At 36.1% G+C, this 16,307-nt stretch overlaps 1 protein-coding gene across 1 annotated transcript in view; it reads left to right on the forward strand.

Moving 5' to 3' along the window:
• The window catches only part of PARN (poly(A)-specific ribonuclease), a 39,834-nt gene extending 23,873 nt beyond the window's left edge, over window positions 1-15,961 (forward strand). The window contains exons 19-22 of the mRNA XM_084271049.1: window positions 1,586-1,660; window positions 6,633-6,822; window positions 12,996-13,189; window positions 15,809-15,961. Of these exons, the coding sequence (XP_084127175.1) occupies window positions 1,586-1,660; window positions 6,633-6,822; window positions 12,996-13,189; window positions 15,809-15,861 (512 nt within the window). The 3' untranslated portion in view covers window positions 15,862-15,961. The remainder of the gene's footprint in view (window positions 1-1,585; window positions 1,661-6,632; window positions 6,823-12,995; window positions 13,190-15,808) is intronic.
• The last annotated feature ends 346 nt before the right edge of the window (window positions 15,962-16,307 follow it).

Below are 16,307 nucleotides of genomic sequence, written 5' to 3' on the forward strand. Positions count from 1 at the left end.
ACTTGTCAGTGAACTTGGAGCAAAGATAAATAGTGCAGTAATATCTAATATTTCAAGGAAATTTGGTGTCAGGGTCCTACCAAATGCACTGCAGTCTTGAGTTGCAATTGTAAATCAGCTTGGGCTTTTCCTGTGTTATGAAATGTTAAGTGTCCTGCAAAAGCACGTTCTTCCCTACAGTAAAGACCCTTACCCATAGGCAACAAAGATCTGTGTTCTTCCAAGATGCAATTATTAGAAATATAATTCATTGCCCTACAAGGGAATTTTAACATATAACGTCTCAGGGTAGGCTGCTCTTACTAGCAGCCTTAGCTCTTTATTATAAGGAAATGTCAGAAACCATACTTGGGTTTGGCAATGACTAGAATAATGATAACTTAAAGTCCTAAATAGCTGGCAACTCAAATCTGTAGCATGCAAACTACATCTAACTAAGCTTTTATTTTTTTATAAATAGAAAATTGGTTTTTTTGTCTGGCTGGATTTTAGAAGAGTCTTTTATAACTTCGTAATCTGTAGGCTAAATTTAAATTAAATAGATTAAACATCTGAAAACAAAATGCATTTTATGCCATTTTGCACCATTGTTTTTAATCTTGGAATGTCTGAAGGTTAAATGGTGGCATAACCATTCTATGATTGTATGATTATATATAAGCTCTATTTCCTATTCTGCTTAAAATTGCCTGCACCCGTTTTCAGTATCTGGATTATAGTAACAGTAGAGCACGTAAATGAGGAGAGGAGGTGTAAATGAGTTTCATACTATAGTAAGACCTATGCCTGGAATGGGAATACTTTCCTCTGCTTTTGCCTGATTTTGAGCTCTTTTAATGCTGACGTGCCATTTCAAGCCATTCACATAGACAATGCTTTAACTGGATGAACTTATTTCCCATCACTGTTGCATTTTACCAGTCTACAAATGAAATCAATGTTTCTGTGCATTTTCCTCACATTTACTCAAGCTAAGTTTTCATTGCATGTCCAGGAAATGTTGTATAGACACATTCCCCCCCCACCCCCCCCAGCTGGATTTTCTTATCTTGGTTGTCTGTACAAGTAAAGAAAGGTTGGGTCGTAAGTGGAGCTTGTTTGTGCTGTGCCTTTAGGAACTATTGCAGTTTTGAAGGATGGATAGGTTTTAAAACCCCAAAAGCTGGTCTTTATTTTAGTAAAAAACTGAAATTTCCCAGAAAAAATTGCTGCAGCCTTTCTTGTATAGATGATAAAGCATTATATAGAACCCTGAGATTACTGGAATGATGAGATTCTTTTTTTATAAATAAGTGCCATAGAGAAGCAGAAGAATACTCTGGATGTTCAAAAGGTATTATACATGTCTCTTTCCTTTTGGTCGTTATTCTGGGTCTGAGGGACACATATGCAGCCTGAATGGTCACTGCTTTCTGAACAGTTCCAGGCCCATGTGCAACTCTGTGTGCACTACAAACCTTTACAGTGGACAGGAGCCTTCCTGGGTGAAGTTACTTTTAGTAGACTATGTTGTGACACATCAGTTAAAATCTGTGACTGAACCTAAGATAAAAATTGTCATCATAATTTCTTCTGCCTTTTCTAGGTAACATTCAGGTTTCATGGATTGATGATACATCAGCATTTGTGTCACTGAGCCAGTCAGAACAAGTACAAATAGGTAAGTGTTTCTGAGCTTACTTCAGTATTAAGACTTGACTTCAGCTCTCTCCTGTAAAATTGTTTGAGCCAACAGTCTGTGGCAAAACTACTGACTTGGTTCAGATGCTATAGAAGGAGTGAAACTTTCAGAGCTCCACCATGTGTTGCAGTAAAGACAAGAAGCCAACGCTGGGCTTGTTCTGTGTTTCATTCCATGACGCTCTAAGAACCTGAACCTGTAGGTAGAATAATGCTGATTTCTTTGATTGGTGCAGCATTTATTGAGGTTATTTAATGTTACTTTCATAAAGCAGAGCTATCAAAGACCCCTGTGGTCTTTGCTTCCAAATATACTTTGGACTGATATGCATTTGGTTTGCAAGTAGCAAATGCAGTGGAAAGCCTTTTGGTGTGTTGTAGAACAGGTTTGAAATAATAGCCTTCTGATAGCCTGGACTGTAAATGTGTCTTTAGGTCCTGAATTAATAACGTGTGATCTCTGGTGGTTTAGATGGCTCTAACTTGTCATTTCTTGCAATATGCTGTAAGCTAATTTCCAGGTTACATGCAACTCAGAGCAGTAAGGGACAATAAGCATGGTCTGTTTTCTGTTGAGGTTTGCTGTTCATGGTATGCAGTTATTAAGAATTTATTAAATGATTGATAGTCCTTTATTTGGACATCTGGGAGACAGAACTTATTGTTACCAAACTGTACTTCATGTGGTCTCAGCATTTCTGTTAAACATGAAGCACATGCTTTTTGAGTGTGTGGCAAAAGTTAAAGCAGTGTGTGCTCTTACACTTGATAAACACAAGAAACTTCAGGACTAAGTGGTGGTGTACAACTTCTGGGTCTTAGGACTTTTCAGCTTGATAGATCAGTTTGCTTTTGGATGGTGTTCAGCTTTGTATATTTATAAAGTTGGCTTTTCATCTGGAAAGATTAGTATGAAATAAGTACTATTTTGATGCTTCTTGACTTTCTAGACTTCATACAAATAGTCTGGAAATAATAGGGAAGATACCTGAGATTGTCTTAACTTCAAGGTGAACCCAGTATTTTATTTTAATTAATAAATTGATGTAACTGGAAGTATTTCACTGTTTTAACCATTTCAGTATCTTGACCGTTCTGGGCAGTTAACTAGTTAGTGAGTCCTCAGTTAATGCTTTGTAATAAGCTCTTGTTGTTCATAGTTTCCTTGAACATTATTGCTAGCTCACTTTCAGTGACTATTTAAGTTGCAGGTCTAATGAGAACCTAGATGCACTCTTAAAGGGAGGTTTCTTTGTGTGTCTTTGCACTTGTTGAGTCTTTATAGGGCATCTAAAATGTACTCTTAAAAATGCTTTACTTGGGGGTAGGTTAATTTCTAAAACATGGGGAAAGTCTTAGAAATATGTGAGGTTTTTAAGTGCTTGAAACTCAAATTTGCTTTCTTTTCCAAGATGTTTGGCATAATTAAGTTAGTGGAACCAACAACTTTATTGGTGGTGCTTCAGAAACCTACCTGTAGTTTTTCCCTTAGCAGCTAACACTTGCTCTTAAGTCTCTTTACAAAAGGCTTAAGATGCAGTTTAATGACATCCATGTTCTGATTATGAGCAACTTCTACAATATTTTAAAACCACTGTTTTAATATAAGAGTGATTGGAACTTGAGAGTTTTCCTGAGAATGTTTTTGTGCTGCTTTAAAATGGGATACACTTAACCTGAAATTTTAAATACATGTGAAAAGCAAGTGCTTGTCATAAATGGCAAGCATTGAAAAAATGTGAAGTTGTTCCATGTGTTAGTGCCCTGATACATGAGCTCACATAGAATTTATTGTGTACAGGATATCTTCTTCCTCTATGCGTTGAGTAGACCAATGTATTTAGACAGCAGGGGAGCAATGGACTAAAGCAGGTGCAGCAGCTGAAATTGTGATGGCCTTGCAATGAATTTTGTTTAAATCCCTAATCTCTCTGAACTTGAGTTTCTCAGGACTAGACCTTATGGGTTATTAGTGTTTTATAAGGTTTATTTACTTGGCATGAATGCTTACCACCACAACTTAAACATACATACAAGTATTTTGAGATTTGTGTGCATATCAAGTATCTTCTCACTGAATTTGGGGAAATGGCAGGTACTATCTACTGTATTACCCAGATTCTTTGAAAAATTATATTTCATGTGACTGTTCTCACCAATAAGATAATGTGAAATTCAGATCAGATACATACTCTGGGCAGGAAAATAGCTTAATGTAGACTAAGGCAACTGCAGTCATACTGCATAATGTCACATCTTAGCCATTACTGTTATTTTTCTTTTTATTCAAATTATATGCTGTTGTAGTTTCTCTAGCTTTTTGTGGTTTACCCTTGCAAATTTTGAATTCTTGAGATCCACAAGGTTTTGACTCTTTGGGAAAGCTTGGTTTAAATTTTGCATTAATAGCTTTGCCAGTGATGCTAAATGTGCAGGATGATCCTAGAGTATCTTTCATGAAATCTTGATGCTTGATTCTCAGTTTTGTGTTGGTTTGTTTGATTTTTTTAAATAAAATATTGGTAGGGAGGGTTTAATCTTCTCTTTAACCTACTTTGAGGGCAAGAATCTCTGCTGTAGCTATCTTGGCATTTGTAAAAGGGTTTTGATGCAGCAAGAACCAGAAATGGGTAATGGGATGCAGCTTGGTTAAGTTGGGGAAAAATGATACCTGGCAGTAGCAGTCAAACAGTTTTAAAAAGGAGGTAGGACTACTGTCTTGGGAGAGAAAATAGGAAATAGTTTAATATTGAAGACAATTTAGGGTTTTGATAGGCTGTAAGACCAGTATGAGATAAAGATGGACCCAGAAGAGACTGGACTGTGAAAAAGAGAAATTGGAGAGCGTAGGAGAGAGCAGAATTCAGTAGACATGTTGGCTAATTAATGAGAACTCTCACGCTCATGCGTGTCTTTTCTGAGAGAAACCAACCTAGAGTGTGTTCAATGCTTTATATGTTGAGGCAACACTACCAACTATCAGTAACTTTTGTAATTTTAGTGGGAGAGGCTGGAGAGCTGCCTTTAAAATTTCTGGTCCAGCTGATTAGTTGTGTGTGTAACAATGTGATGTCTTGCAGCAGAAGTTGTCCAGGTATGCTTGAGGCTTTAAAAAACAATCAAACTATAAACTCCAATTAATACTGCAATACAAATTTCACTAACATTTAGCATAGTATTGAGGAACTACAGGTATGCATTGACAAAGTCCTTGGCCATGTGACCACATGCTGTTTCTTCTGGAGAATTTTATTTATGACTTACCAGAGAAGAAAAGACCCTTAAATACAGGCCAGGTTTGTCAGGAAATTAAATGGAAGTGCTGTAACTTTGGCTCATAGTTTCTAGCAAATCAAATAGTGTGCAATGGTTATTGTGTTTTTACAAATCACTATTTACCAGACAATCCCTGGCAACTGGGCTTGATTTTTGCAAGTAAAAACATGCTTGAATTTAACCAAACAAATTTTACCCCGAGGAATGCTGCCTGGCATGCTGTAACTCCAGTGAGTTATATCATTTGTTCATGATACCTGCACCATAACTTTATGGGCAATAAACACACTCCCAATTCTTATACACAGATCCTGTAACTTCACAGTTCAAAACAAATACAAGGCATGTGATGGGAGGTATGCATAACATCTCTTTGTTTAGTGCATGGATCTCATGAGGCTGTTAATCATACCTGCTGGTATCAATTCTTGGGATTAAAATTAAATGTATAAAGCTGTTGACCAGTTTTATCTGTGTTTGACAGACTTTGCAGCGGCATCAGCATCTATATGCTGTGCCAGGTATTCTAGGGAATTGCTTTCCCAGTAGCATAGCCAACGTGCACAACAGACAGTGTAGAATATTCTGAAAGAGGGAAAACCAACACATCTCTGTCACCTTTTCTGAACTGTGATGATGGAGTTTGCTGTTTCTATTTCTTGGGCTATGGGTAATAAGAATAGTGTAGATGACACCACTTCAACTGGGATAAGAAGCTTGGGTACACATCTGAAATGTCTGTGAAATGATTGGAAGTACATAGTCAGGTTTTTGTCTCTACAATTAAGGTGTTTTAAAACGTGCAGCCCAAGTATATGAAAAACAATCTGAGCTGGTTTTTGTTTTAATATTCAAACTCGGCTTCGTGGTTTACAATACTTTCTTTCATTGAGTTAGGCTGAAAACAGCAGAGGACACCAGTTGACAGTGTAATTTGCTGATTCATCTGTTACAGTAATGGCTTCAGGCCAGACCTTGGCTGGCAGACTAAAAGCTGAGAGCTGTGAAGATGCTGGGATTTGAAGGAATGTTGGTAAACTGTGGCTGAGAGAAAGGTTTTCTGTGGTTTGTTTTTGTTGTTTTTGAAGTTATTCTGATTTTACACGTAGAGAAATCCTTATACCTTGAACTTGCAGTCATCTTTAGTTAAATGAAGACCAAACATTAGCAAGATACAAGGCTGGAACAGCTGGATATTAGCTAAGTGCCGCTTCCATGGGTATCTTGTGAAACCAAAAATGCAGCCCAAATAAGCTTATGTTTCACAGCAATCAAACAGTGTTTTGGCAAAGGCTCTGTAAATGTCATCTTTTCCTGGCAGGCTTGCAAAATAAACCTGCTGGGTTAAGTAATGAGACTAAAAGGGGGAAAAAAATCCAGGAAATCTTTTCTTGCCAACAAGCAATCTGGAAGAAGGTTTTACTACTGAAGAATTGATAGTTTTTAAATTAAAATAAAAGTATTAAGTACATTTAACCAGTTTTGTATGAAGTCTGACTCTGGGAAGAGGTTGGAATATCTGTTTCAAACATACTATGTTAATTTTTCCTTAATCACTAACAGTGGAATTGGAAGTAATAGCTCACTGCCACCTTCTTTTCAAAATCAGTTACTTCAAAAGGGCATCCTGTTGTTTATCAGTGTTTTGTATATATTCTCACCTTTCTTCCCTGCAGCTGTAAACACCAGCAGGTATGCTGAAAGTTATAGGATCCAGACATATGCAGAATATGTTGAGAAAAAACATGAAGAAAAACAGGCAAAGAGAAAATGTACAGAAGACAGTTGGAAGGAGATGGAGAGAAAGCGGTTAAAAACTCAGTGCACACCTTACGTTTCTCAGAGTCGATACTACTGTGTTAACAGGTGAGACTTCTTCTGCATTGTCAACTCTTGCATTTTTTATTGCATTTTTGTTTAGTCTTGCAATTTTCAGGTAGTTCTTAAGCAATAAGTGACTTTTTTTTCTATGCTTAGTTTTTGCATATAAATCAGCTGTCACAGTGTCATAGATAAAGAAGCAGAGGAAACTTGGTCACAAATATGATGATGTAAATTTTTACAATACTGGGATCCTGAGGCAGGTCATATTGCAGCTTTTGAGCTTGATGTAGCAACACCATTTCTTACAACCAGAATAAAAGAATTTGGTTTTGGATGACTTCCCATGTTGATAATACTGCCAAAGAGAAGGGCACACTCGAGCAGTCCTGATGAGGTCATCTTTATCCTTCAGAAACAGGAGGCAAATGATGATATTTGCATGCCTTTAAGTTTTAAAGTTTTAAATCTTTTTAAGAGTTTTAGCTCAATATTTGAGGATAAAAGTCATGAGGTGCTGGTTTTGATTCTGGTACAGTATATTGTTGTGATTATTGTTCTGTTTTTACACGCTTGTGTTTATGGCAGGTTCTGGATGTGATGATAATAGGAGTTGTCTTTCTCATTCATCTGGGTACCTGTGAATGGGAAGTGTTATTAGTATTAATATAGAATTTAGCTACCAAATTATGACTGTATTTTCTTCCCCCCATCCTCTTCCAGAGTCCATCAGTTCTATATAAAAATATGTTTAACCTGAGTACATAAGTTACATGTGAGGTCAGGGGTTTGGGTTTGATGGTTGTTTTTTTTGGTATGAGGTTTTTTTTTGTTTGTTTGTTTCATTTTGTGTGTGTTTGGGTTTTTTCTTGCTTAGTCAGATGAAATGAGATGGTCATAAAACCAACACTGTGGTCTTTCTGCTTTGTTGTTCTTGGGAATGCTAAACTTGTTCTGTTTGTCTCACTTACATGAGCTTATGGTTTGCCTAGTTTTCAAAATGAAATGCAGGTGTGTATTTTGCCTAGGTGTCAAATTCTCATGGCTTTTGTCATGGTGGGAATTCTAAATGTTTGAGATTATGCTTAATCCTTAAAAACCATATGGTGGAGCCTTATGATAAACTCCATATCAAATTAAGTTATTACAATTGGAGTGCATACTGTGAAGAGATGAGAAACTTTAAGGATTGTCCTGGCACTAGTTTACCTGTGGCTAAATCCCTATTAAATAATCTGGGAATGTTTATCACATCTTGAGTCTACTGCAGTGAAATACTAAGTCATAGTTTTATTTCCACTAGAGGAAGTATCTCTCCTATATGAATGTTAGTTTTTGGGTATTTCTTGGATTCTACACAGATGGCAAGAGTGGCAGCTTATGGTTTGAACCAAAGACAACTGTGTGGTTTAACCTTTTAGGCAGCAATAAAACCACACAGCTGTTTACTCACTCCCCCTGCTGCCCAATGGGAGGAGAGAATCAAAAAGGAGAAAAGAAAACAACCAACCAACCCAAACCCAGAAACCAACCAGTGAAAAGTAATACCTGTGGGTTGAGTTAAGAGTTTAATAGGACAGGAAAGGAAGATAGTAATGATAAAAGAATATACCTAACAAATGATGCATAGCACAGTTACCACCCAAAACTTGATGTGCAGCTAGTTTCCAAGCTGCAGTTCTGCCTCTTGGCTAGCTTCCACAGTTAACATATGATGTCATGCTCCATTTTTATGGAATATCTTGTTCAAGCTGTGTTCCCTCCAAATACCTTGTGTACCCCCAGTCTACTCACTGGCGGGGTGGTATGAGAAGCAGAAAAGGCCTTGACACTGTGTAAACACTAATAAACAATAATGAAAACATCTCTGTATTACAACACTGTTCTCAGCACAAATCCAAACCACAGTGCCCTACTACCTACTATGAAGAAAATTAGCTGTATCCCAGCTGAAACAAAACCTACACTTTACTCTTTCAAAAAACCACACACTTTAGAAAACAGTAAGCATGGAAAGCTAATTTGTTGTTATCTCACAAAGAAGTTTGAGCACTACTGCAACTGTAGTACTTGGAAAACGGCTGAATAAAATTTTCAGTAAATTCTCTCCTTAAAATTATGGTAAACCACAATGAGTTCTGTGATTAAACAATGTCCTTGAGAATTTTAATCCATTTTTCTAGTGCTGTAAGATTCACAAGAAGCAGCCTTGGGTTTAGATGAGTAACACTTTGATAGCCTTGGATAGCAGCTTTTATTTCATTGGTAGAACTTCTTTTGTAATGGAAGTTACATTAACTTTTGCTCTATTGTTATGCCATAATAAAGTGATTTTGTTCTGTTCCCAGTTCCCATTCATGCAAGTCTTGGCATGTTTTTCTTAATCTAAGTTTTATTTGTTACTGGTTAGGTTGTGTTTTTCTGTCGACTAATCTTTCTGTAAATGTTTCCTCTCAAGTGTGATCTAGTTAGGTAGCTCTTCAGTTCACTCAGGATGAATGTCTTTGTTGTCCAGACAATGGATATGTAAAATGTATGTATATTTATATGTAATGGTTTTATATAAAATACAGTAAGCATAAAACAAGATAAATATTTACATGAATCAACCAGAAATAATATACATGTGCATATATGTGTGTGTATATTTGTCTGGATTAATTTTAATCATATATAGCTGAGTACTCAATACTGTGATGTATCTAGCAGCTGGTCTCTTAGAATAGCTTCATGTTACTACATCCTTTATTTATTTATTATTTAATAACCTTGTGGCATCAGTTTCTGCCAGGGAGCACAGCTGCAGAGTAGCTGTTCCTCTCTGTGATAATATATGCTGACTACTTTTTCATTCAGTAATGAAGTTGTTGGATATTTATTGTAAGGAACTTTTGTCAATTTAAAACAGATTGGTAAGTATATAACAAAATGTATTTAATTCCTCTCTTACTAAAAAAAACTATAGTCCCATATTAGAGAGGAACTACTCTGCAGAAATTAGTGTAATAGTATTAATAGCAGTCACAAGGTAAAATAATATATAATTGAAGTATACCTTGGCATATAACATATCACTGCTGTTACATACCAAAACTGATTTTAATGAAAATATGGCTGAATATTAATGTCAGATGGAGAAGTAAAGGAAAAACTGATGCATTTGACAAAACTTGAAGTAGTTAATAGGATTTCATTCTCTAAAGCCTTTCGCTATTCCAAATGCCTTTTCAAAACGGATGGATTGTGGCCTCCTGTGTATTATACAGTAGCAGCTATGTTGTGCTTAGCAAATAAATGTCTGCCACCTCTGCCATGACTGTTAAATGCATGGGCTTAAGATCTTTCCCTTAGCAAAATAGTATTAAACCATTGCATGAAAAATAAAACTGGGTATGTTCTGTGTAAATCTAGAAATCCTACTCTACTTGTAGTTCCTTTTTCTCATTTTCCAATGGCAAAAGACTTAAAGTAGTATGAATGTACAGGAAACAGGTACCTCATTTTGCCTTACAAAGCCAGGAGTGCTGCATCTTCTGTCAAGTCAGGGTACTGTTTTGAAGCACTGCTTATTTCACTGGAGACACTTTTTAAATGTTCATGTATTTCTTATGATGATTCTTTTACTTTTTACAGAAACATTTATAGTGATTTATACTGAGTAGAGGGTAACAATTGGGAAAAGCTGAGCCACTAAAGATATGGATAGTAAATATTACAGTTGAACTATTATAGTATTCCAGTATCCTATTGTTATTTAAGGAGATTTCACATGTTCTTAAGATGAAATAACTAGTTTTTATGGTGGGTCAGTAACTACTTCCCCCTCAATTTTGTTCAGAGTGGCAATAAATCACAAGGGTTTATGGCTTTGTTTGTATGAAATCTACTTGCCTGGATAACTGTTGTGTGTTTTGAAACCTAACTACTACATTTGATAATGTATGATGTAAGTTACTCTCTCTAAATGGTTCAGGTATCCAAACAATCGAGGATCCTAAATGAGTGTATCTGAACAGAACAGTTGTTGATAGCTTTAGTTTGTTCTTCCACTTTTTTTAGTTTGTTTCTTAACAGAGTAAGGAAATTGAGACAGAAATATGGACATATCCCAAAATAGCTGATATAATTAGAAAACTGAACTTTGATCAGAGTAGTGCTCTAAGGTGTATATATAATCATACTGGTTAGCTACTATTTCAAAGTAAATAAGTAATGTTTCTGTGGTCCTTGAATCTTATTTTAGGTCAGGGAAGATACAAGACACACAAAATGAACCCTCAGCCATCTCAAATCCATGCAGTGAGTGAATGTGGACTAAAATTTGTTTTTTTTGGAGAAAACAAGAAGTCAGTGGCTTTTGATTGCAAAATACATATATATCATGCTGACAGGTTTTTTTGGTGGTTCTTTTTCCCCTTAATTTATCTGCAGGAAGAACACCTAATAAGGCCTAATTTTTTAAAATTGTTTTTTACTTTGGTACACAGCTAAATGCCTGCTGAAGGTCAAGAACTCATTTTTCTTTATTTCAATAACTTCTCAAGAGTCTTACATTGGGGAAAAAAACCCCAACCCTAAATTCAGCCATAGGACCTTTCAAAAAGGGAGCTTCTTACTGCAGTGAGTGCAAGTTCCCTTCAAGGACCACTTGGCTCCTTGAACCAATTGAAGAAATCTTGGAATCAATGATTTATGGCTCCTGAGGTTTTTTTTTCTTCCTTATGTATTTTTCAGTATATCTTTCCCAAAAGTAGAATTCTTACGAACTGTTCTAAGCAGCGTTTTAAAAACCATATGCAGTAGGGTTTAGTTTTCTAAATGCTCTTTCTTCATTAGACCTTTTTTCTTTCCATACCTAGTTTTTGCCTGGTTTACAATATTGAGATGTGTTTGCAGGATAAATTGTTCTAACCAGTTTTTGAGTTGCATCTGGTAATAGTGGTGTGATTTGAAATGATGATTTGGAAGGAATCATGCAAGAAGGCCGCCTGTGCATGTATGCTTGGAGGAAATGCCAGCTATTCATCACAGTAAATGGTGTTTAAGCTCCTAAAGTGGAAGAAAGAGCATTAGGTGTAATCATATGTCTCATGTTTGTTTATTGCTCTTGGACATCCCAAAACCAGTGTGTTTTAAATAGCAAAACGCTCAGCTGAAAACATTCAGTTTCAAAGCCAAAACTATACAGGAGAATTGAACATTCCTCTAGCTGAAACCTCACTGAAACACAATTCCCTCCTATTATTGGTTAGAAAGAAAATACAAAATAGCTTGTAAAGCTTTCTTCTCTAACTTGGTAATAAGTTTTATTTAAATAAAAGAACAGAACATGGCTTAGATGCATACAGCCATTTTGTGTGTTTTTAATTAAAAATTAAAGGCTTGTAAGTCTAAAACTACCTATTTTTTGTGTCAGTGTTAAAGCCGACATTTAAGTAGCTGGTATTCACATATCTAGAAGTGTGTAATAGGAACTATTTTGTAATTAGCATTTGTTTTTCAAGGAAACCTAACAATACCTTCCAGTTAAATGACAATTTTACGCAGTGCTGTTTGTCACATTCTGAACGAAATGGAGCTCTGAGTTCATCTTCTTACTGGAGTAGTCAGGCTTCATTCGGATCCTGCCTATGAAATGACTGTGCAGGCTGTTGTGCTTTTTATTTTACTAGCCCATTGGATGGTAGGATGCTTCACTTTAAGGCCTGATTTAAAGCTTATTATATGGAAGTTGAATGCTTTCTCTACATTTATATAACAGAGGTGCTTGTAAAACTGCATATAGTTCTAAAAGAGAGGATGAAGTTACCATCTAAAGTCCTTCAGTACCAAGATACGTGTTTGAGGATAACAGTTGTATACACTGAGCTTCTATTGAGCATGTTTAACAAGAGCTTTCACAACTAAGAGAATAATAATTAAAATTAAGCAGGGATAGAGAACAACTTTAATGATATCTAAGTTGAGTGATCTCATCAGAGTAGCAGTTAAGGCTGAGACTTCTGCAGTACAAAGAATGAATACCTTTGTCTACTTAAAACTGGATTAGATTCCCAATTTGTAGAATTTTGTAGTTGTCAGATCTACCAGATAATGGAATTCCGTGATACACCACTTAGTACAGATTATTAAGCATTTAATAGACGTACAGCAGCCAGTACCTATATAATAGTTATTCTTCCCTTGTTTATAAACAACCTATTGCTTCTGCATTTCAGTTTTACAGGTGCCAGTACAGTGGGAAAGAGAAGCATGAGTCCTATTCAGGAAGAAACCGGTTCGGATGATATGGAAGCGGGAGAAGGCCAAGATGCAGAATATGATCAGACTGACTCCTGTGCAGAGTCTGTTCCAGATGGTAAGAAGAGACCCAAAAAATTCAAAAAGATCAAGACAGAACAAGCTCCAGCAGGTAAGTGTGGTGAATGTGTGCATGGATTTCTGTCCTGTTTGGAACTACCATAGGTCTGAACAGAACTGAAATAGTTTTCTTGCTTGCTTTACCTTTTCTGGACTTCTGTGAATATAACAATAAATCACATAAGTTATTTTTGAATAATTTATTTAAACTGAAAGTGGCATCTTACAAAAACTGCAAAAACAAAACCACCACCAGCAAAAAATGAATTCTCCCCCCCCCCCCAATATCCCACCTGAGATCAACTAAAGGAAGCACGATGTTGATATCTTGCTTGCCTTCTTAAAATAAAACTCTCTGAATAATTTTAGCTATTCTTAATCACTTTTTAATGTGACTTCCTAGTTAAGATTATGTGATGTGTTTTGCATAGTATAAGCAAAAGTGAAGAAATTCTAGAAGTAGGATTCTAGAGTAGATTTCCTTGTTAATCCAATACTTTATCATGAAATGTAAGTACTGTGGACGTTTTTGCTTTAGGTTGATTGAATGGAGTCATGGCGTAATTGGATGTACGTAGCTTAACCTGCCAAAAATGTGTCATAAGACAACTTCTGTTGCTTGCAAATGAGTAGAGTTTTCATAAGCCTACCTACTGCACTGAAAGCTACTATACATGCCCTTTCAGTTAGCACTTTAAGGCTATATGGCCTTATAATATTGCACTAATACACTGTATTTATTGTTACTTGGGAAAGAAGGTATAAGTTGAAAACAATGGCATTTCTCAAGATGGTCAGATTATTATTATTTGCATTTACAATTAAGCCAGAACTTCTGACAGTCTGCTTGCCTGTACCTCAGCATTCCTCTTGCCACATTGTGTTTTAAGATGAATACAGTTTGACCTAGTCAGACTGCTGTTTTAGATTGCCTGCTGTAAGTAACTAGGCTGCTGGTGTACGAAAACCCTTTCCTCTCTAGAACATTTCCTAAGACACCGTTGACTTTGACACAATTCAGCTGAAGAGTAAGCTGCCAGGCAGATGCTGATCTACCTGGCTTTTAAGGTTTTGAAGGCTCTCTGCCTTTCTGGGCATTTATAAATCACTTAGTTTTGGGTTTTTTTTTCTGGTAACTTTTGGCAAGATGGTGACCAAAAGTGAGTCTCTTTAAAATTGCTTCCAAACATGTTAGGTGAATCGGTCACCCGTAACAGTTCTTGCAGTGCACTACTCCGAGTAAGCCTTTCCTTATTTGAAAGGCTTACTGGACTGTGAGCAGATAATACACATTTCATGTACTGCTGCTTGTTGAAACTTGAGGAATCTCACTTTCAGGAGATGCAGATCCTTCTATTGAAAAGTAGAAGGAAGGCTTTTGTTGTAAAAGCGGAAAGCATGGATTTGCCCAAGTGAGATCTGTTTTTTTTTGTAACCTGATTTATAAGTTTTCTGGGTTTTTTTAATCTGGTTTAGAACTCACAGTGTAAGACTGGAGAAATCATTAGTTTTTCTAATACCAATTATGAACCCAAATAAGCTTTTTCTTTCTTGTAAAATTATTTTGATGTCTACATGAGTATATGCAGTGTTTTCTGGGGTGTTTGTAGCCATAGCCTTTATTCTTTTTTTTTTTTTTTTTGTTGGTTGAAGACTTTGCACCTATGGTTGCTATGAGGGGGTATTGGCAGACTTTAATACCTACGTGTCTTCTAGCCAAAGTATTTGGAAGTGTATCTTTGACTAAACACGGGCTGGTGACAATCAGATGACTGTGCTGCATCTGATATTTTTGGTCATGTGAGTTAGTGCAGCGTGTACCAAAAATTAAATAAATAACCTTAGGTGACATGCATTTAAACCTCAAAAGATTTTATTTATATTAATAAATCTATTCTAGTTCAGATTTTGTTAGTTCCATCTTGTAGAAATGGATTTGACTATATTAAAAACTATCTCAATTACTAATCACCTGGGGCACTGCCTATATTGAAGTATATTCAAATAATAATACTAAGAGTTAAAACTTTCCTTTAACATATGCTCTAGTCACTTTTATCCAGAAAGCACAATTGTATGCCAAGCAACCTGTGTCCTGATATGGTAGAATAAAATCTTCCTGAACTGATTCATAAGCAATGCTTGGAAAATGTTTTTTTCATGCAGTTCAACAGGGCAGTTGGACCATGTTAGCATGTACAAAATGGCAGGACTGTCTACAGTAATTCAAAAACAGAGCATGAATTTTATACTTGGGAATTGTGGAAATATACATTATCATCTTGCTTTTCCAATCAGTTTGGGCTGGAAATGTTCTTCAGTGTCTTAGCTGTTTTAAACAAGAGTAACCACAAGTACACTTGCGAAGATAGTATTACTTATCATCCCAGTTATTGCAAACCAAAAATTACTTGGATTATTGTTCATTGATTGCAAAACAAGATCTGGGAAAGAAACTTGACATTCACTTTTTTAAAGTACCAACTCATAAACAGTCTCTCTGTGTTTCCTGTTGTAAATATTGACCTGCCAGAAACATCTAGAGCCTTTCTATAGAGGAGAAAATATGTCTTTTCTCTGAAAGAATAAAAAGATTCTTGATGTAACTTAGTCCTTTCAGTGTTTGTATATTGAAGTCTTGAATATATTGTTCCATGATGCTGTCTTTTAGGAAGCCTCACAACTAGTTCCACTGGAATTTTTGAAGTCCCTGAAACATGGTAGGAAACAACTGCCTTAACAAGTGGAATTGATTGAAAGCAGTTGTGAGAGTACACCTCTTGGAAGCCATACTTTATTTAAATAAAGTGGTGTTAACAAAGCAGTATGTGTCCAGAAAATCAGTTTAATTATTTTAAACTGTTTATTGAACAATCACTGTCAATTTTATTTGTATGTATATTAACCAGTATATGATTTGTTGTTGCTCATGTGAAATCCTTGCTGTCGTAAATGATGTTAGATTTAAGAAGCAAGACTAAATGTATTTTGGTCACTTACTTGGCATGCCGGCTGTGAAATGTACAAGAACTACTGGCACTCTGTGATTCCATGCTAGGCTGTTTCCTGTGCTTGAGGGGAGTTGCCACAAATCTCCTGATCTTTAGCTATTTTTTCAGCCAATACCAGTATGCTGTCAGCATTCTTGAAATAAGTAGAACTGCAGTTTT

Source organism: Gallinula chloropus, assembly GCF_964237585.1.
Source record: "Gallinula chloropus genome assembly, chromosome: 15".
Taxonomy (NCBI): Eukaryota; Metazoa; Chordata; class Aves; order Gruiformes; family Rallidae; genus Gallinula; species Gallinula chloropus.